A 20904-nucleotide genomic window follows, 5' to 3' on the forward strand; every position below is an offset into this window, starting at 1 on the left:
AACATTACAGTACCTTACAGGCCCTTTGGCCCACAATTTTATGCCGACATTATAACCTACTCTAAATCCAATCCAACCCTTCCCTCCCACATTGCCCTCCATTTTTCTGTCATCCATGTGCCATTTTAAATGCCCATAATGTATCTGCCTCTACCACCAAACTTGGTGGGGTATTTCACACACCCACCATTCTCTGCATGAAAAATCCTCCCCATGATATCCACCCCACCCATACCTTCCTCCAATCACCTTAAAAGCATGTCCCATTTCCACTCTGCCTATCCACTCGATCTATGCCATCTTGTACACCTCTATCAAGCCGCCTCCAAAGAGAAGAGCCCCAGCCCACTCGACCTTTCCTCATAAGTCATGCTCTTTAATCTGGACAGCATCCCAGTAAATCTCCTCTGCACCCTCTCTACAGTTTCCACATCCTGCCTAGAATGAGGTGACCAGAACTGAACCCAATACTCCAAGTGTGGTCTCACCAGGGTTTTATGGAGCTGCAACGTTACCTCGTGGTTCTTCAACCCAATCTCTTGACTGATGAAGGCTAACACACCGTACACCTTCTTAGCCAACCTGTCAGCTTGCATGGCAAGTTTCAGTCGCCTGTCCAACGTGGTCATGTTTCCTATATTACAACAGCGACCACGTTTCAGAACAAGCCTAACTGCCCAACATCGGTTGTGAAGCAACTAGGACATCCTATTCTGGACAAAACTTGCATTGTCAATCAGCACACTTTGTTCATGGTACAAAGACCACATTTGCCCCCCAAGGGTCAGTGAGTGTAACCTTTCTGTACCCAAACAACAGATACAATTTGCACCTGCAGATTTTCTCTTGTTTGTCATCAGATACTACAAGGGGTGATTGATAAGTTCATGGCCTAAGGTAGGAGTCAATTTTAGAAAACCTAGCGCATCTATTTTTCAACATAGTCCCCTCCTACATTTACACACTTAGTCCAGCATAGGAGTATACGGATCCCCTCTTTGTAGAAGTGGTCCACAGCAGGGGTGATCGATAAGTTTGTGGCCTAAGGTAGAAGGAGATGAATTATTAAGTTCAAACTTTCTGCATTTTCACTTAAAGAGTTGAACTGCACGTGCATGTAACAAGAGCTGTTTAATTCATCTCCTTCTACCTTAGGTCACAAACTTATCAAATCAATCACCCCTGCTGTGGACCACCTGGAGGTCCAAGGTGCTCTTGTTACATGCACGTGCAGTTCAGCTCTTTGAGTGATCATGCAGAAAGTTTGAACTTAATAACTCATCTCCTTCTACCCCAGGCCACGAACTTATCGATCACCCCTGCTGTGGATCACTTCTACAAAGAAGGGATCCATATGCTCCACGACTGCTGGACTAAGTGTGTACATGCAGAAGGGGACTATGTTGAAAAATAAATATGCTAAGTTTTCTAAAATTGATCCCTTCTACCTTAGACCACAAACTTATCAATCACCCCTCGTCTCATTTGGAAAACCTGCTTCCACACCTCCACGTGAATGACCTTGGCACTCGTATCCCCATGATCCAGGACATGCCCTCTTCTCATTAGGGAGACTCAATGTTTTAGAAACAGTCTTTTCCCCATTGCCATCAGATTTCTGGTCCATCAACCTGTGAACACTAAACATCGCCTCAATATTTTTGCTCTCTTTTTGCATTGCTTACTTATTTTGGGTGGCAAGGTGGAGATGAATCTCCACCAAAGGAGCTGTAAGGCGCTCCTTCTCTCCGCTAGCCCGCAGGTCACCTTGGGCAAGGTGTATCCCCTGCTTAGCACCCCCCCCCCCACCCGATCATGGTCACATGAAGCCATGGGAGCAGGTGGTGGACGGTCGTACGAGCAGCCGGTGCAGATCACAAGTCCTGGTCATGTGACCACTGACACCAGGCAGACAATCTCTGAAGAGTATTGATAATGGCTGGGGTCACCCGACTTGTAAAGGCGTTGCCCAGAAGAAGGCAATGGCAACCCACTTCTGTAGAAAAATTTGCCAAGAACAATCATGGTCATGGAAAGACCAAGATCGCCCACATCATACAACATGGCACTTAATGATAATTGTAACTATAGTGTACTTTCTGTATTGCACTATTCTGCTGCAGCACTATAACGAATTTCACAACAAATGTCGGTGATAATAAAGCTAGTTCTAATTCTGTTTTGATGGTGTCTCTAATGACTGTTACAGATTGAGGCAGTGAAAGGTATTAAATAACACAGAATACACTGGAAGAACTCAACGGGTCAGGCAGCATCTGTGGAAGGATTGGTGCTCTCTGGGATGACAGCCTACATCTGGACTCCATCTTATCCTGCCAGGCCTAGTCCCTTCTCACCTACATCTGGGAATCGGGGATGTCTGGCACACTCACCACCATCTCAACAACTCTCAGTTCCCTGGCCCCCATCACTTCATTTTTATCAGACCCTTCAAAGATCTCTTCTCAGGGTCGGAGGAACTGTTGAATAGTTAGTGGGAAATGAACAGAGGTTCTTACCAAAACTCCCCATCTTCCAAGTGTGCCATCGAGGGACGGTGTTGTTCTGAGACCTGGTTCCACTCTGCAGACCTGCAGAGAGACAGAAGTGATCAAATCTTCCCGCTCAGAATATAATGGTGAGAGCCCCAGCATGCAGGATATCTTCAAGGAGTGATGCTTCAAAAATGTCAGCTTCCATCATTCAGCACCCCCATCGCCCAGGACATGCCCTCTGCTCAATGCTACCATCAGGAAGCCTGAAGGCACACACTCAACAATTCAGGAACAGCTTCTTTCCTCTCTGCCATCTGATTTCTAAATGGACATTGAATCCATGAACACTACCTCACTACTTTTTAAATTTCTATTTTTGCATTACTTAGCTTTAAAATGTATACTTCTGACTCTAATTTACAATTCTTATTATTCTGTTTTGTAATGTACTGCTGCTGCATAACAATAAATTTCACGAGATACGCCAGTGATATTAAACCCGATTGTGATCCTGTGAGCACGTTGCAAAGGCAGGGGGCACCACCTGGGACGTTCAGTGATCCCGTGTGGCAACCCAGAAAAGGGGAAGTGGAAGTGTTGTGGAGAGAAGGAGAAGGGTACACCTAGATATTCCCCACCCCAGAGACTGAAACAGTGCATAAAACCTTGGTGTGGAAATCCAGAGTAACACACGGTAAGATCTTACCACTTCTCGTAAGATGGCGGTGTGCATGGTGGTGGTGGCTCCTCTGGCTCCAAAGGTATGTATAACTGTTCACCCGATACATCTTTTTTTACAGATTAGTACAGCAGGTCTACCCCACTAGCAAGCGGATCAATGGGGGAGGAGCAGGACTACAGGAAAGACGCAAATAAGGTTGAAAGAGCAGAGAGAAAATTTACAAGGATGTTCAAAAGCAAACACGAGGAAATCTGCAGATGCTGGAAATTCAGGTAACACACACAAAATGCTGGTGGAACACAGCAGGCCAGGCAGCATCTATAGGCAGAAGTGCTGTCGACGTTTCGGGCCGAGACCCTTCCTCAGGACTAACTGAAAGGAAAGATAGTAAGAGATTTGAAAGTAGGAGGGGGAGGGGGAAATGCGAAAATGATAGGAGAAGACCGGAGGGGGTAGGGTGGAGCTAGGAGCTGGAAAGGTGATTGGCAAAAGTGATACAGAGCTGGAGAAGGGAAAGGATCATGGGCCTGATTTCTTTTCCTTCACTACACTGACAACTGCATTGGCACTGCCTCCTGAGCTCATTGACTTCATTAACTTTGCCTCCAACTTTCACCCTGCCCTCAAATTTACCTGGTCCATTTCTGACACCTCCATCCCCTTTCTTGATCTGTCTCCATCTCTGGAGACGGCTTATCTACTGATATCTACTATAAGCCTACATGAACATTGACTTCTCTAACTTCCGTTAATGCCCCTCCTCCCCTTCTTATCCCATCCCTGATATATTTAGTTCCCCCCTCTTTTTTCCTCTCTTTCTGCCCATCACTCTGCCTGCTCTCCATCTCCCTCTGGTGCTCCCCTCCCCCTTTCTTTCTCCCTAGGCCTCCCGTCCCATGATCCTTTCCCTTCTCCAACTCTGTATCCCTTTTGCCAATCACCTTTCCGGCTCTCAGCTCCACCCCACCCCCTCCTATCATTTCGGATTTCCTCCTCCCCCTCCTACTTTCAAATCTCTTACTAACTTTCCTTTCGACGTCCTGACGAAGGGTCTTGGCCCGAAACGTCGACAGCACTTCTCCCTGTAGATGTTGCCTGGCCTGCTGCGTTCCACCAGCATCTTGTGATTTTGTGTGTGTTGCCAGGTCTGGATGACTCGAGTTATATGGGAAGTTTGAATAGGTTGGAACTGTTCTTTAGCACATGGAGATTTGATAGAGGTATGCAGAAAACTATGAGGGATACAGATAGGGTTAACGCAAGCAAGCTTTTTACATTGAGGTTGGGTGGAACTACAAGTAGATGTCATGGGTTAAGGATGAAAGGAGAACATGAGGGGCAACTTCTTCACTCACAGGACCGTGAGAGTGTGGTCCATGGAAGCTCAATTTCAACATTTAAGAGAAGTTTGGATAGGTACATGGATGGGAGGGATATGGAGGTCTATGGTACCGGTGCAGGTTGACGGGACTAAGCAGTTTAAATGGTTTTGGCATGGACTAGATGGGCCAAAGGGCCTGTTTCAGTGCTGTACTTGTTACAGATCATACTGCCGTCTGCAACAGGAGTCGGAGTACATACCACCCCCCCCCCCCCCCCCCCACATCCAGGTACCTATCCAAACTTCTCTTAAACACTGAAACCAAGCTCACATGGCACACTTATGCTGGCAGCTTGGTCCACGATCTCACTACCCACTTGAATGAAGAAGTTTCCCCTTAACATATTCATCTTTCACCCTTAACCCGTGACCTCTGCTTGCAGTCTCACCCAACCTCGGTGGAAAAATGTATGGTGGAATGACAATTGAACTTGGACATGCCTGATGAACTCAGTAGGTCAGAGAGCACCTATGCAGAGGAATAAGAATTTAGGGGTGAGATCCTTTGACCAGATCTCTCTCTCCCCTTACCGATCGCTCCAGGCACCACTCCACTCCACTCTCCCCCACGGGTTGCGAACTCGCACCAACTCCACTCGGCCCGCCTTGAGTTGAACCTGGGAAATTCACAAAACAAAAGTGATCACCAAGTCTCCAAACACCTCACAAACTTCAACAGGCGAGTAGCAGACAAATCTTGAAACTGGCACTGACTGAAGAACAGGCCCTTCCACTTTGGGAAGCACATGGAGACCTGCATCCAGAAAGCCGTGACAGCACTGCCCCCACCTGCTCGGAGGTCACACCACCTGCCAGTCAACATTTCGCCCCTCCCAACTAATCAATGCACACTTAACCACTGGCCACCTTAATTGGATTAACCTGTCTACCACCAAGCCGTTAGCCCCCTGGTGAATCACCTGGTCTAGACCCTCCAGCCCCCTGACCTATAAAGGGTGCTACATGTGCTTGGCTCGTCCTCTTTTTGCCATTCTCGAGGGACCACCCTGCTTCACTCCAGGCTGAAGACTGCAGAACAGCGCTGGAGACACGTGGTAAGGTTGTGGGAGCATTTATTGTTGTCCCTGTAGCAGAGAGCCGTGCCTGCCCAGGTCAAGGGGTGGCAGGTATCGTAGTTATTTTCCCTTGCCTGTATGTGTACTGTACTCTGTCCCCACGCCGTTTTCCTGTGTATTGTACAGCCGACCCGACTTTTCCCACACTCGTCTATTCTAAGCGCGTTTGTGCGAATATTGTAGCTACTTGTGTTGTTCCCAAGCTCTGCTCCCCCTGTAAATAAACTCTTTATTATTAAGACTGTGTGTCCAGAGCCCTTGCCTTTGAGAGCCAAAGAAACTGTCTCATTTCCATCACAACGAGACCTTGGGGAGGGATAAATTCAGCGAGGAGGATGCAATGCACCTCTGCCCCATATGCTGACCGTTTGTAGCTAAACGACACATGAAGGCCAGGAGCTGGACTTGGTTGTCAGAGGCCACTTGACATGAATGCCATTGGGAGCATTTAATAGGTAGTGGGGGCATATCCCCATTACCCACGCCCCTTTCTAAGGCTATGACAACCTGAAGGAACCACAGTGTGAGGAAGACTTGTTTCACGGGATGTCTGGCTGAGCTGGTGGTTTACTGAGGCCCTGAGAAGGTCACCTATCATTCCATCAGCCAGCAGTACCAACTGCAGAGAAAGCTGAGGAGGGTCACACACAACCGCATCACCCAACAGCCACAGCTCACCTTGTCAACACCAGTCACGGAGTACGCATGTCCGGTCACAATGCCTTGTTCACCTAATACTCCCACTGGACCCTGTGCAGAGAACGAGGAGGATTACATCTCACTCATCGTATTACGAGAGTCTTGCAATTTAAAAAAAGTATTTTACACTTGTATTCCTCGAAGCTCATCCCCAGGTTGCTGGCACTAAAGGGTGATCTATTTCACCAAATTAAGAATCAAAATCAGTAAGTTTACAACAACCAAAAATACACTCTAAAATTTATTTATTTAGAGATTCAGCATGGCAGAGGCCCCTCCGCCCCAACAAGCTCACGTCACCCACTTCCATCTGTGTGTCCAATTAATCTACTAACTGGTACATCTTGGGACTGTGGAGGAACCCAGAGTGTCCAGGGAAATCCAAGCAGTCACCGGGGAAAACACAGAAGTTCCTCATGGACAGCAGTGAGAATTGATGCTGGGTCACTGGTACTGTAAAGTGTTATGCTAATTGCTAGTGTTGCTATCATATTTGCAAATAACGCTTACCCTTGTAGTGAGTTCCAGGTGCCAATCCTTCCTCTTCCCCCCCCCCCCCACCCAATCTCTCTCTCACATTCCTAACTCCCCCACACTATCTCCAGTCAACTCCTGTCTATTATTCTCATCTTTTCTAAAGACAATGGGTCAATGGTTCCATTTAATATCAGAGAATGTACATAGAATACAACCTGAAATTCTTACTCTTCACAGACATCCTCAAAATAGAAGATAAAACTCCAAAGGATGAATGGCAGCACTAACTACTGTACCAAAACTCTACCCTAGAAGCAGTCCAGAGATGCTGGAAACCCGAAGCAACACACACACACACACAAAGTGCTGGAGTTGTTCAGCAGCTCAAGTACCAGCTACGGAAAGAAGAAAGCAGCTGTCATTTCAGGACTGAAGAAGGGTCTCAGCAGAAACTCTTTTCCATAGATGATGCCTGACCTGCTGACTTACTCCAGCATTTTGTGTGCGTTGATAAGTCGGTAATGAAAAAAAGACAATAAAGATAGTGAAGTAACTATTCAGAAATCTGACGGACGAGAGGAAGAAGCAGTTTCTGAAATGTTGAGTGTGTGTCTTCAGGCTGACGGGAATTCAGAAGAATGAGTGGTGACCTCATTGAAACCTATTGAATGGTGAAAGGCTTTGATAGAGTGGATGTGGAGAGGATGTTTCCTGTAGTGGGAGAGTCTAAGACCAGGGGGCACAGCCTCAGAATAGAGAAGTGTCCTTTTAGAAAGGAATTTCTTTAGCCAGAGAGTGGTGAAACTGTGGAATCCTTTGCCACAGGCAGCTGTGCAGGCCACGTCTGGTGTATATTTAAGGCAGAGGTTGACAGATTCTTCATTGGTCAGGGCACAAAGGGATGTGAGGAGAAGGCAGGAGATCGGGGCTGAGAGGAAAAATGATGGCGAAGACTCAATGGGCCAAATGGCTTAACTCTGCTCCCATGTCTTATCAATTTTGTCATTTCTTATTGGCCAAGTATTAGCACAGTACCCATGTGATGTAATTGTTTTAATTATGTAGCCTATTCACTAGTCGTCTCTACTTCCTGAGGTGACTGAGGTCCTTTAGAGTATGCAGTCCTCTCCTTCAGATGTCCTACCAGTCTGCTGTCGCCAGTACAATCTTCTAAGATGTGGTGTGCTGGGCATCAACATGGGTGATAGCAACAGAGTCAATAAACTGACTAGAAAGGCTGGCTCTGCTATAGGAGTCAAGCTGGACACACTGGAGGCTGTGGTAGAACAAATGACCCTACAGAAAATCCTGGCAATTCTGAACAATGTTTCTCACCTCTGCATGCCACCTTGGCTGAACAGAGAAGCACTTTCAGTAATAAACTAAGATAACTGCGCTGCTCCAAAGAGCGCGAAATGAGGTCATTCTTACCCTCAGCCATTAGGCTCTATAATGAGTCAATCTATAGCCGGGGAAGTAATGATCCAGTCCTGTTAGACTGTTTGAAGTAATTTTTTTTTATTCTTTCTAGTTCTCTTCTAATACTTATAGCTGTGCACTTGTAATGCTACAGTGACACTGTAATTTCCTTTGGGACCAATAAAGTGTCTATCTAGTTTATCTCCATCTAAGGAATATCTTATCTATAAGAGCGACGGATTTTCAGAGGCACCGTGTTGGTTTCTTTATTCCCTCGTCCCCTCAGAGCAGAGTTTCTCAGCTCTTTATTTAGTTTACTCAGTATTTGTATGGTTGTTTGTACTCTAAAATAAACTGGAATCTTGGAATTAACACTGTATACTATTCCTGACTCCCGGAAGGTCCCCAAGGATCTGAAAATAAACGGAGATCCAACACCACCCTCCAGATGGAAACGCGGCTACTATTTCCTGAATGTCATTTCTATTTACCGGCTTTGCACAGCAAACTATGGAGCCTTTGTCCAGGAGTTTCTTCAAGAATTTCCAAAGGTCCTTGGGCATCTCGTCAATCTGAAGGGACTCGGGGGCTCCCCCAGTTAGATCGACCATGGCTTCCAGAGGGTAACCAATGTACAGCGATTCATAGCACCCCTTCAGCCTGCGCAATGAGAGAACGGAAGGCCTTGGTTAACCACGACACTGCACAAAGCACTGACCACCTAACATCCACTGCATTGGTCCCACCGCGATGCCGAACGCTCCACCTCCAACAAAACCAGGAGGCGGTGAATCTGTGAAATTCATTGCCACAGACGGCTGTGGAGGCCAAATCATTGGCTGTACAGTACGATGCAAAGGTCTAAGGCACATACTCAGGTGCCCAAGACTTTTTGCACAGTATTGTGGTAATTTTAATTATTGCACTGTACTGCTGTCGCAAAAATAAAGTTCATGACATACGTGAGTGATGACAAATCTGATTCTGATACGGGTCTCTATTGTGGACTGAGAGTGGGAAGGGTGTGTGTGTGTGTGTGTGTGTGTGTGTGTCTGTGTGATCTAGACACACACATGCACAGGTTGATAGGCTCTTAATTAGGATGTCTAAGAGAAGGCAAAGCAGACACGCTAGGCTGATTGGCTTGAATCTACTCCTATGTCTAAGAGTCTTATGTCTGATACCTCCAGTTACTAAACCTCTGTACCTTTCTATCTCTGTCAACAATTCTTTTGACTAATTTGTGTTGATGCCATATTTAGCTGGTTCGGGGACATCTTTGGATGCATCAAAGGCATTTGATGAATACAGACTGTAGGAGCTATGCATCTGTTTTCTCTCTGTCTGCATCGTATTGTGTGTTTTGTTACGGGTTATGTTTGTTTGTCACGTGGGTGACAAACGTGGCATGGGAGAAGTGATTGAGTATGTAATCACCCTTTGTGCGGAGCTGAAGTATACAGAGGAGAAACATCTCTTCAAAGTACTCGCATGAAACGGATTCTCGTGGAACTTCACACGAAGATGTCTACGAGGTCGACAATGCACCGACCAAACGGATTATCCTTCCATACCGTTTGTGAGAAATATCTTGGAAATGTCGGCCCGACTGCTCCAAGGTCACAGCATTTCATTTGTGCACAAGCCAAAAGTAACGTTGAGGAGAGTACTTTGCAAACCAAAGAACGAACAAAGCTATTGGACGAGACCAATGTGGGGACTGCAGTAAATGTTATGTTGGACAGACTGGGAGAAAACCATTGACAAGGATCCATGAACTTCACCTGGCTGTAAAGTGACATGACCAGCTCTCCCTAGTCTCTACTCATGAAGGTCGAGAGAGGGGCACATATTCAACTGGGCGTCAGAGGAAGTCACGGCACAAGGGAACACACGGCATGCAAGATAATTCCCAGAAAGGTGGGTTTTCCACAAACAATTCTATAAACAACCATGTAGACCTCGATCCTATTGAGCCAGAGTGGGCAAAGTTCCAGAAGTTCAATGCACCAAGTTCGTCACACAGCCAGTCAGCAATGAGATTTCCTCCCTACTTCTGAATCGAGTTTTCAAAATAATGTCAACTCAGCAAAATGATAAGTATACAAAGGCCAAACGTTTGGAGAACACACCACAATCAACCGTGCTCTGACGGAACGATTGCAAGTAAATTGCCAAGTTTAGAGAACAACACAACCTAATCTTCTGTGCCATTAGTTTAGTTAGAGAAGGGGAGAGGCCAGAGAATCAATACTTTATGTTGATCATTAATGTTATTTTGCTTATTGTTAATATCACGAGTTTTGCTAATTTGGTTATGCTGATTACTCTCATTTCACAGATATAGATCACTCGTCTTTGCTGGTTTCATAATAAAGGATCGAACACTTTTTGTTTGGCTTGGATCTCAGTTATTTGGAAGCACAGTATTGAGTCCCTTGCTCAGCCTCTCAGCGGTTTTTGGTTTGTTTTGCAAGGAACCGTCACCGTGGGCGCTCAGTCACTGTGGAACTCTCAGCAGGTACTCACTTGGCATATGCCTTCTCCAGGAGAGGGCTCCAGAACTCGTTGTTGTTCCTGGAGTACAGAAATGCCAGCTTGTTGTCAACGGTGGGCAATCGGTCGTCGACGATCACCTCGACCCACCGCCCATACTGCCAGAACTTGTGGAAATAAAAGGCAATATAAAACATTAGACTGTCAGCAGCAAACCAGGGCTTTCTCTTCAAACAACTCAGCAGCACTAACCTAAATCAATACACACAAAATGCTGGAGGAACTCAGGTCAGGCAGCATCTATGGAGGGGAATAAACAATAGACGTTTTGGGCTGAGACCCTTCATCGGGATTGGAAAGGAAGGTGGGGGAGGCATGAGCCAAACTTGTGTGACTGGGATAGAACTCCAACCCGCAATCTCCTGGAAAAGATAGCAACAAGAAGAGACCACTTGGCCCCTCAAACCTACCCCACAATTCAATGTGATCACAGATGATCGGCCCCAGGCCCCACCTCCTGTTCTGTCCTTCAGGCAACTGAAGTTTGTTTTTCTAAATCATGTGATTAAGCATGTTCAGCTTTTATCTTGAAATGAGCAGTTTCAGATCTGTATTAGGCCACTTCCTGTGCAGTCAGGAAGTAGTGAGTAGGAATGCAAGTTAGCTGGCAAAATGCCAGAGGTTTATGTTAGGATCAAGAGTACTTTCTGCAAAGAGATGCGAAGGGATTTAGAGAGAGTGGATTGGGTCAAGTTGTTTTATGGGAAGGATGTAATAGAGAAATGGAGGTCATTTAAGGGTGAAATTATGAGGGTACAGAATCTTTATGTTCCTGTTAGGTTGAAAGGAAAGGTTAAAGGTTTGAAAGCACATGGTTTTTAAGGGATATTAGAAATCTGGTTCGGAAAAAGAGGGATGTCTACAATAGATATAGGCAGCATGGAGTAAAGGAATTACTCGAGGAATATAAAGAATGTAAAAGGAATCTTAAGAAAGAGATTAGAAAAGCTAAAAGAAGATACGAGGTTGGTTTGGCAAATAAGGTGAAAGTAAATCCGAAAGGTTTCTACAGTTATATTAAAAGCAAGAGGATAGTGAGGGATAAAATTGGCCCCTTAGAGAATCAGAGTGATCAGCTATGTGTGGAACCGAAGGAGATGGGAGAGATTTTGAACGATTTCTTCTCTTCGGTATTCACTAAGGAGAAGGATATTGAATTGTGTAAGGTGTGGGAAACAAGTAAGGAAGTTATGGAACCTATGACAATTAAAGTGGTGGAAGTATTGGCACTTTTAAGAAATTTAAAAGTGGATAAATCTCCGGGTCCTGATAGGATATTCCCCAGGACCTTGAGGGAAGTTTGTGTAGAGATAGCAGGAGCTCTGACGGAGATCTTTAAGATGTCATTAGAAACGGGGATTGTGCCGGAGGATTGGCGTATTGCTCATGTGGTTCCATTGTTTAAAAAGGGTTCTAGAAGTAAGCCTAGCAATTATAGACCTGTCAGTTTGACATCAGTGGTGGGTAAATTAATGGAAAGTATTCTTAGAGATAGTATTAATAATTATCTGGATAGACAGGATCTGATTAGGAGTAGCCAGCATGGATTTGTGCGTGGAAGGTCATGTTTGACAAACCTTATTGAATTTTTTGAAGAAGTTATGAGGAATGTTGATGAGGGTAAGGCAGTGGATGTAGTCTATATGGACTTCAGCAAAGCCTTTGACAAAGTTCCACATGGAAGGTTAGTTAAGAAGGTTCAGTCATTAGGTATTAATGCTGGAGTAATAAAATGGATTCAACAGTGGCTAGATGGGAGATGCCAGAGAGTAGTGGTGGATAATTGTTTATCGGGATGGAGGCCAGTGACTAGCGGGGTGCCTCAGGGATCTGTTTTGGGCCCAATGTTGTTTGTAATATACATAAATGATCTGGATGATGGGGTGGTAAATTGGATTAGTAAGTATGCCGATGATACTAAGGTAGGAGGTGTTGTGGATAATGAGGTGGGTTTTCAAAGCTTGCAGGGAGATTTATGCCAGTTAGAAGAATGGGCTGAACGTTGGCAGATGGAGTTTAATGCTGAGAAGTGTGAGGTTCTACATTTTGGCAGGAATAATCCAAATAGAACATACAGGGTAAATGGTAGGGCATTGAGGAATGCATTGGAACAGAGAGATCTAGGAATAACAGTGCATAGTTCCCTGAAAGTGGAGTCTCATGTAGATAGGGTGGTGAAGAGGGCTTTTGGAACGCTGGCCTTTATAAATCAGAGCATTGAGTACAGAAGTTGGGATGTAATGTTAAAATTGTACAAGGCATTGGTAAGGCCAAATTTGGAATATTGTGTACAGTTCTGGTCACCGAATTATAGGAAAGATATCAATAAATTAGAGAGAGTGCAGATAAGATTTACTAGGATATTACCTGGGTTTCAGCACTTAAGTTACAGAGAAAGGTTGAACAAGTTAGGTCTCTATTCATTGGAGCGTAGAAGGTTGAGGGGGGATTTGATCGAAGTATTTAAAATTTTGAGAGGGATAGATAGAGTTGACGTGAATAGGCTGTTTCCATTAAGAGTAGGGGAGATTCAAATGAGAGGACATGATTTGAGAGTTAGGGGGCAGAAGTTTAAGGGAAACACAAGGGGGTATTTCTTTACTCAGAGAGTGATAGCTGTGTGGAATGAGCTTCCTGTAGAAGTAGTAGAGGCCAGTTCATTTGTGTCATTTAAGGTAAAATTGGATAGGTATATGGACAGGAAAGGAGTGGAGAGTTATGGGCTGAGTGCGGGTAGGTGGGACTAGGTGAGATTAAGAGTTCAGCACGGACTAGGAGGGCCCAGATGGCCTGTTTCCATGCTGTGATTGTTATGTGGTTACATGGTTAAGGTGTGGAGAGGAATAACGATCTTGTTCTCCATGCCGTGCCATTGAGTCTGCAGTAAAACCAGGGAGCTGGGAGGCCATACTCAGAGTCTTGTGTTATTTTTGAATGGGGTTTGGCTGACTGTCTAGTTGATATCACAACACCTAATAGTGGTCAATACAACTCCTCTTCTCTGCCAATTCAACTCAATTCTCTGATGTTTTACAAATTTACTTTCTTCCCCTTCAAATCAAGTTTACAGTCATTTAACGATATACAAATGCATCATCAAATGGTGCTCCAAACCAGGGTGTAATGCACAGTAGCACACACGACAACTTAGAAAGCGCAGAAGTTAACTATTGCCAGATACAGAATAGATTATCGAGTGAGGCCACCCCCAGGTGGGGGAGCAACACTTCATATTCCATCTGGCTAGCCTCCAACCTGATGAATATCAACTTCTCCTTCTGGTGAACCAAGTTACCCCCCCACACCCCCACATCTTCCCCTCCTCCTCAGTTCCCCACTCTGGCCTCTTGCCTCTTCTCACCTACCCATCATGTCCCCCTAGGCTACCTCCTCCTCCTCTCCTTCCTTTTCCCCTATGCTCCACTCTTCTCTCCTTCCTCACCCTTTGACCTTCCACCCACCTGGCTTCACCTATTACCCTCTGGCTGTCCTCCTACCTCTCCCCCCCACAACCTTTTTACTCTGCCATCCTTCTCACTGCTGAAGAAGGGTCTCAGCCCGAAATGTTCACAGTTACTCATTCCCATCGACGCTTCCTCCAGCATTTTGAGTGTGCATGCTTCTTCTTTCTGTTATCGTTTTGACTTTTGTATTAACAAAAATGGAGACTCTTCAGCTGCACCACTCAGCGATCCCCCAAAGTTACCCCTGGCCTAACCACAGGGCAATTTACAATGACCAATTAACCTACCAACTGGTCCGCCTGAAGGAAACCCACACGATTGCAGGGCGAACGCACAAACCCCTCACAGACAGCAAAAGGGCACGAACAATCAGGACATACCTTGAAGCAGAAACACCCTGAGTAACCGGTGCCGAATCCCTGGTTTGCTGGGATCACCTGTTTCATCACATCCTTGTTGAGACTGAGGCAAGCGATGACAGACAGGAACCAGCAGTCGCCTGGCAACAAGATGGTAAAGATCAGAAGATGTACAGCACTTTGCGCAAACTGTTGTGACGGGAACAAAGTCACTGGAGAGACACTGAAGCTAGTGGATACAGATGTGCTTTATTCAACATAAAGAGCGGCAGGCAAGATACTGAGACACCGTTTTATATCGCAACCCAATATTACATGACACTTTACATGTTAAACATCAAAGTTAATAGCAAGTCAATTCTAGAGTTACAATGTATCTACAATGTTTCCTTTGAATTACATATAGTCTTCACACACCCACACTCCAGACACCAAAAATGATCGTTAATCAGCATTCTCTGGTTTGCAATCAACTCCAGACCACAGCTCCGGGAAGATTATAGTTCAGGGCCGCATTTTAGATTTTATCTGCAACTCCACGTTCATGTCTGAAGATTGGTTGCTGGTGAAATTAATACTTGCTATATACCCTCATTCCAAAATATGCCATAACACACCGCACAGAAACACAGCAGTGACCCAAATACCTCTCGCAGCTCAGTCTCTATGGGGTTCAGAAACAACTCGACCATAAAGGCAGCAGCTTTAACAAAAATAGAAACTGCGCCATCTTAAACTAAACAGTCCCGGATGTTTTTCCACCCTTTTTTGCCATTTGGGCAATTTGTTCCTCTTGTTTTGCATGTTGGGGGTTTGATAGTTTTTATTTGAATGAGTTCCATGGTTTCTTTGTTTCGTGGTTGTCCGTGGGAAGACGAATCTCAAGGGTTGTACTGCATACATACTTCGATAATGTTGTTGAGTGGCTTGTTAGCTTGCAGACGTCTCGTTACCCAGCTACATCATCAGTGCAACTTTGAATGAAATGTTGGTGATCCATATTGTTTGTCTTTTATGTGTCCTGTGATATGTATTATGTGTGTGTGTGTGTGTGTGTGTATACTTGCTATTTCTATTGGTTACAGATTATGTAATCTGCGATTGGTTCGTTAAAATCCGATTAGGTAATAATTGTTGTCCAGGCTGAGTTAGTGGATGCCATCCTCATTGATTGACGTGTGTAATCGGGTGTGAATTGGCTCTTGGCTCTGAACTGATGACTTGACACTGATGCTACATCCACACCACACCGGACAAATCCGTAACCGAAGCTTTTTCTCTTCGTTTTTATCCTCCATCCACACTAAAACGGCGTTTTTCAGAAACGCTTTCCAGGTTGTGTAATTTTAAAAACTCTGCTTGGGCAGATCAGTGTGGATGGGGTAACCGGAGAAATCTGAAAACCATGTCAGATGGCGGCGCGCTATTTCATCGTTTTCTTGAACGCAACCTAACAATTTCAGAACAGACAGCAACAAGACTGAAGCCAGAAGAGTTGGAAATGTACTCACCAAATTCTTTGACCCATAACTTACTGAATAAATAAGTATACTCACTTTGCCCTGTTTTCTGTCCTTGCTCGTATGAAGGTGGTTTACCTATTTATGCAAGTACTTCTCTGATAATAGATGTGTAACAGCCTAATGTAACATTGTATTGAAACACAAGATAATACTGATACAGACATGCTTTATACATTTAACAAGGTGCTTTATTAATGCAACAGAATTAGTCAATTTTTCAATGTTCGTTGTCAGCCGGGTCATACAGTCCGTGAACTCCCTGTCGGTCGCCTCCATACACTTCAGTATTTGTGTTTTTTTACTTTTAAGTCCTCCCGCACGAGAGCCAACAGCTGCCCGTTGTTTAAGTTTTTCTAGTCTGTAACTGAACAAACACGCACCGTCTTTCACAGTGAGATTCGACACCAGACATGTTGCTTGTTTTTGGTAGAAGTGCCCTGTGCATGCGAAGTAGCAGGAGATTCGCTGAAATATCCGTTTCAGTGTGGACACAGATATTTTAAAAAATGCATAGGGTGGACACCTATCGTTTTTACGCGAAGCTGGCGTTTTCAAAATTATCCGGTTTAGTGTGGGTGTATCCTGAGTGGGATGTAAACGTGCTTGTTGATAGAATTCTGTGTAGGGGACAAAGCCTCTAAGAATTCTTGGGTTTGTCATTGACGGGCTTGGCCTAGGATAGTGACATTGCTCCAGTTGAATTGATGTGCTTCGCTGTCACAATGTACAGATACAAGGGAAAGTTGATCATGACGGCTTTACAGGCAGTTGGTGTTCATGTACCCTTGTTGGTAGCTTCCTACCAGTCTGTCCAATAGAATGCTTGCCGCTTATATAATGCTTATGTGCATGGAATTTTGTATATGGTGTTCGTTCTGTGCATTGTAAGTAGGGGGTCTATTATCCTTGATAGGCATTGGCGTAGCGTGGTTCTAGGTTTGTGTGCTTCTGTGATGGCAAATGGCTGTTGAAATCTGTTGGTCATTTCTGATACGTTCTTGATGTAGGGTAGAGTGACCAGCTTGGCTGGGCATTGTGTGCTTCTTTGATAATAAATGTAATTTGAATGTTTGAAACACTCAGCGTGTCAAGCAGTATCTGTGGCAGAAGGGTTATTTCAAATCAAAGTTCCTTCATCAGAAACTATGGCTTCCTTTCACCAAACGCTGTCTGGGGTGGCATGATAGCGTTGCGATCAGCACATTGATGAACAGCACCCCATCACTTGGTCGGAGCTGGATTCCCACCGCTGTCTGTGAGGAGATTGTACGTTCTCACCGTGACCAAGTGTTCTTCTCCTGGGCTACAGTTAGTAACAAACCTGAGAAAGTCAGCAGATGCTGGAAATCCAGAGCAAAACACACAAAATGCTGGAGGAGCTCAGCAAGCCAGGCACCATGTGTGGAAAAGATTAAATAGTCCACTTTGCGAGCTGAGACCCTCTTCAGGACTGAGAAGGAAAGGAGAAGTTGTCAGAACAAAAAGGTGGGGAGAAGGGAAGGAGCTGATAGGTGAAACCAGGTGAGTGGGAAAGGTCAAGGGCTGGAAAAGGATAGGAGAGGAGAATGGGAAGGAGAAGGGGACCCAGGGGGAAGTAATAGGCAGATGAGAAGAAGTGAGAGGTCAAAGTGGGGAAAGCAGAGGTGGGAGGGGGGGGGTAGTGAGAGGGAAGAATTAGTTCACCAGAAGGAGAAATTGATATTCCCTCAGAATATATCCCGAGGGTGGCCTCATCTTGGCACAAGAGGTGGCCGTGGATTGAAAAGTCAGAATGGGAATGGGAATCAGATTTAAAGTGTTCCTCCAGTGATCTGTGCGTGTTGCTTACGATCGGCAAGTCGTGGGCTTTCTGTATTGGTGCCAGAAGCACGGCAGCACTTGCGGGCTGCCCCGCACAATCCTCGCAGATTTGATCAGTTGCATACGACACATTTCACTGTGCATTCTGAATGAAGCTAATCTTTAATGTGATGAGTCTATTTTTAACTCAGATTTCCAACATCTTCAGTCTTTTTCCCCCATATCAAGGCACCTGCTTGGGTGCCTGTCAAAGCCAATAAACTGTATTTGCTCTCAGTGGTACATTCCACAGAACTTAGAGGGTTAATGTCCAATTAGTCCGCATAGATTTTAGAAAAACTTTTCATGAAGTTCCACATGAATAACTACTCCAAAAGACTGTAGGAGCAGAGTTGGGCCATGTGGTCCATCGAGTTTGCTCCCTGCCATTCCATCATGACCGATCTATTTCCCCTCACAAACGCATTCTCCTGCCCTCTCCCTGTAAATTTTGGGTATTTAAGTATCTATCAGCCTCAAAGTACATTTATCATCAACCATTATACAACCTTGAGCTTCATCTCCTTACAGGCAGCCACGAAATAAAGAGAACCCAAAAGAAGCCATCAAAAAAAAACCGAGCACCCAATGTGCGGACAGAAATAAAACAAATCGTGCAAACTCTAAACTCAAGCAAATAGTGTTCTGAACTGAAGACCACAAGGAAATCCGTCCAGGGGCCCATAGTTCAGCGCAGAGCTGGGTAAACGTTACAGAGCAGCGAGCTGGATCGGCCCGACCCTCACCTCGGGCCCTGACCTTTTCAATCTGCCCCGGAATCCAAATCATTGACCTAACAGTTGCTCTCTGGGGCCTAGAACCTGTAGCCTCGATCCAGCCTGTACTCTCCCTCTCTGCTCCAAATATACTCAATGAGCTGGCCTCCACTGCCACCAGTGGCAATGAATTACCTGCCTTTCACAGAGTCGGGAAGCAGAGGGTAAGTGCTGGACAGGAATGTTGGCATTCCTTTCATACAAAAGCGAGGATGCAATACCGAGGCTTTGTAAGGCAGTGGTGAGGCCTCAGTTGGAGGATCACCAGTAGTTTTGGGCTCCGTATTTAAGAAATGATGCACTGACATTGGAGAGGATTCAGAGGAGGTTCATGAAAATTATTCTGGGAAGGAAAGGCTTGTCATATGAGGAGCGTTTGATGGGTCTGAGCCTTTACTCAGTGGAATTTAGAAGAATGAGGGGAGTTCTCATTGAAAGATATCGATATTGAAAGGCCTAGATAACGTGGACGTGAAGAGGGCGATTCTTTTGGAGGGAGAGTCGAGGACCAGAGGGCATGGCCTCAAAATAGAGAGCTGTCCATTTAGAATGGAGATGAGGAGGAATTTCTTTAGCCAGAGGGTGGTGAATCTGTGGAATTAATTGCCACAAATGGCTATGGAGGCTAGACCACTGGATATATTTAAAGTGGAGGTTGTTAGGTCCCTGATTAGTCAGGGTGTCAAAGGTTACAGGGAGAAGGCAGGAAAATGGGATTGAGCGGGATAATAAATCAGCCATGATGGAATGATGGAGCAGACTAGATCGGCCAAATGGCCCAATTCCGCTGCTATGTTTTATGAGCTTAAGCTCAGAGTCAAATTCACCTTCCATTTCAGTGTCTCACCTCAATCTTTATTTGTTATTTAGTGCAATCTTTGAATAACTTTCCTGGATGTTTATTTCCAAACTCTGTGCATACTCTCACAAGGAAATATTTCTAATGTTAACGTTACCCCACATCAGCGGTTCTCACCCAAGGCTCCCTGGCAGATGTCGGCTCTGGTGGTTCCCTCGACAACAAACTGAGGACTGGCACAAATTTCCTGTGGACAGGAAGATAGGTGCATTGTGAAACTATAAAATGTTGAGACATTTGACAAATGTGCTAGTGGATTCACTTTCAAGGAATTTACAATTCATTTTCTCATGATTTATTTATTAATATTATTTATTTTTGTATTTGCACAGATTGTCCCTTCTGCACATTGTCCATCTTCATTTGTAATTTTCACTGATTTTATTGTATTTCTTTGTTCTACTGTGGATGCCTGCAAGAAAATGAATCTCAGTGTAGTATAAGGTGACATATACAGTACTGTGCAAAAGTCTTAGGCATATACATTATAGCTAGGGTGCCTGAGACTTTTGCACAGTACAGCATTTGCCAATGTGGAGCAGAGAGTGAGTTTGTAAATCTGTAGAGATACCCAGCCCTGAGACACCAGGCAAGGTAATTTAATTCCAAACAAAAGGTTTATTGATCAGTACGGAATGTCCCTCCCTCCCCTCTCCCTCCCCCTTTTCCTAACCCTGATTCCCCTCTCCCTGACCCCTTCCGACTCTCAGTTCACAATAGAGACCCATTTCAGAATCACGTTTATCATCACTCACGTCATGAAATTTGTTTTTTTTTTGTGGCAGCTGTATAGTGTAAAATGTAAAATTGCTACAGTATTGTGCAAATCTCTTAGGCACCCTAGCTATATATAGTATATGTGCCATAGACTTCTGCACTGTACTGTATCCCCTTCCATGTTCACATGGCTGTCTAAATGCCTCAAACCCCATTACCGTACCTGCTCCCAGCACCATCACTCTGTGTGAGAACTTCCACCTTCAACCTCTGCCCTCTGGCATTTCCACCACAGGAGTGAGTCTATCCTATCTCTGCCTTACATAACCTTATAAGCCTATCTGATCTCTCCTCAGTCCCAAATGCTTCAGGGAAAACATTCCGATTTGTCCAACCTCTCTGTATAACCCATACCCATTAATGCAATCAGAATCCTTATAGAAAAGGAAATGTGTGCTCTTTGCACAATCGGCCAGTGCATGTGTGAGTCTTTGCACAATCTGCCTTTTATTGCCCGAATTGCTCTTGCTTATTTTTTTTTAAATTTTATTTAGAAATACAGTGTGTAAAAGGCTCTTCCGG

General features: G+C 44.9%; 1 protein-coding gene across 11 annotated transcripts in view; it reads right to left on the bottom strand.

The window, feature by feature from the left end:
- The window catches only part of zgc:85932 (uncharacterized protein LOC405875 homolog), a 118725-nt gene that overhangs the window by 89508 nt on the left and 8313 nt on the right, over nucleotides 1-20904 (bottom strand). For all 11 annotated transcript variants that reach the window (XR_009514860.1, XR_009514859.1, XM_059985039.1 and 8 more), the window contains exons 2-8: nucleotides 19723-19792; nucleotides 14630-14748; nucleotides 10759-10892; nucleotides 8721-8889; nucleotides 6313-6384; nucleotides 5090-5175; nucleotides 2520-2591 (exon numbers count right to left, since the gene is read on the bottom strand). Coding sequence is in view for 9 of the 11 variants with exons in the window: in XM_059985039.1 (XP_059841022.1) it covers nucleotides 2520-2591; nucleotides 5090-5175; nucleotides 6313-6384; nucleotides 8721-8889; nucleotides 10759-10892; nucleotides 14630-14748; nucleotides 19723-19792 (722 nt within the window). In the remaining 2 variants the exon portion in view is untranslated. The remainder of the gene's footprint in view (nucleotides 1-2519; nucleotides 2592-5089; nucleotides 5176-6312; nucleotides 6385-8720; nucleotides 8890-10758; nucleotides 10893-14629; nucleotides 14749-19722; nucleotides 19793-20904) is intronic.

This window comes from Hypanus sabinus, chromosome 11 (genome assembly GCF_030144855.1).
Source record: "Hypanus sabinus isolate sHypSab1 chromosome 11, sHypSab1.hap1, whole genome shotgun sequence".
In the NCBI taxonomy this organism is placed as follows: Eukaryota; Metazoa; Chordata; class Chondrichthyes; order Myliobatiformes; family Dasyatidae; genus Hypanus; species Hypanus sabinus.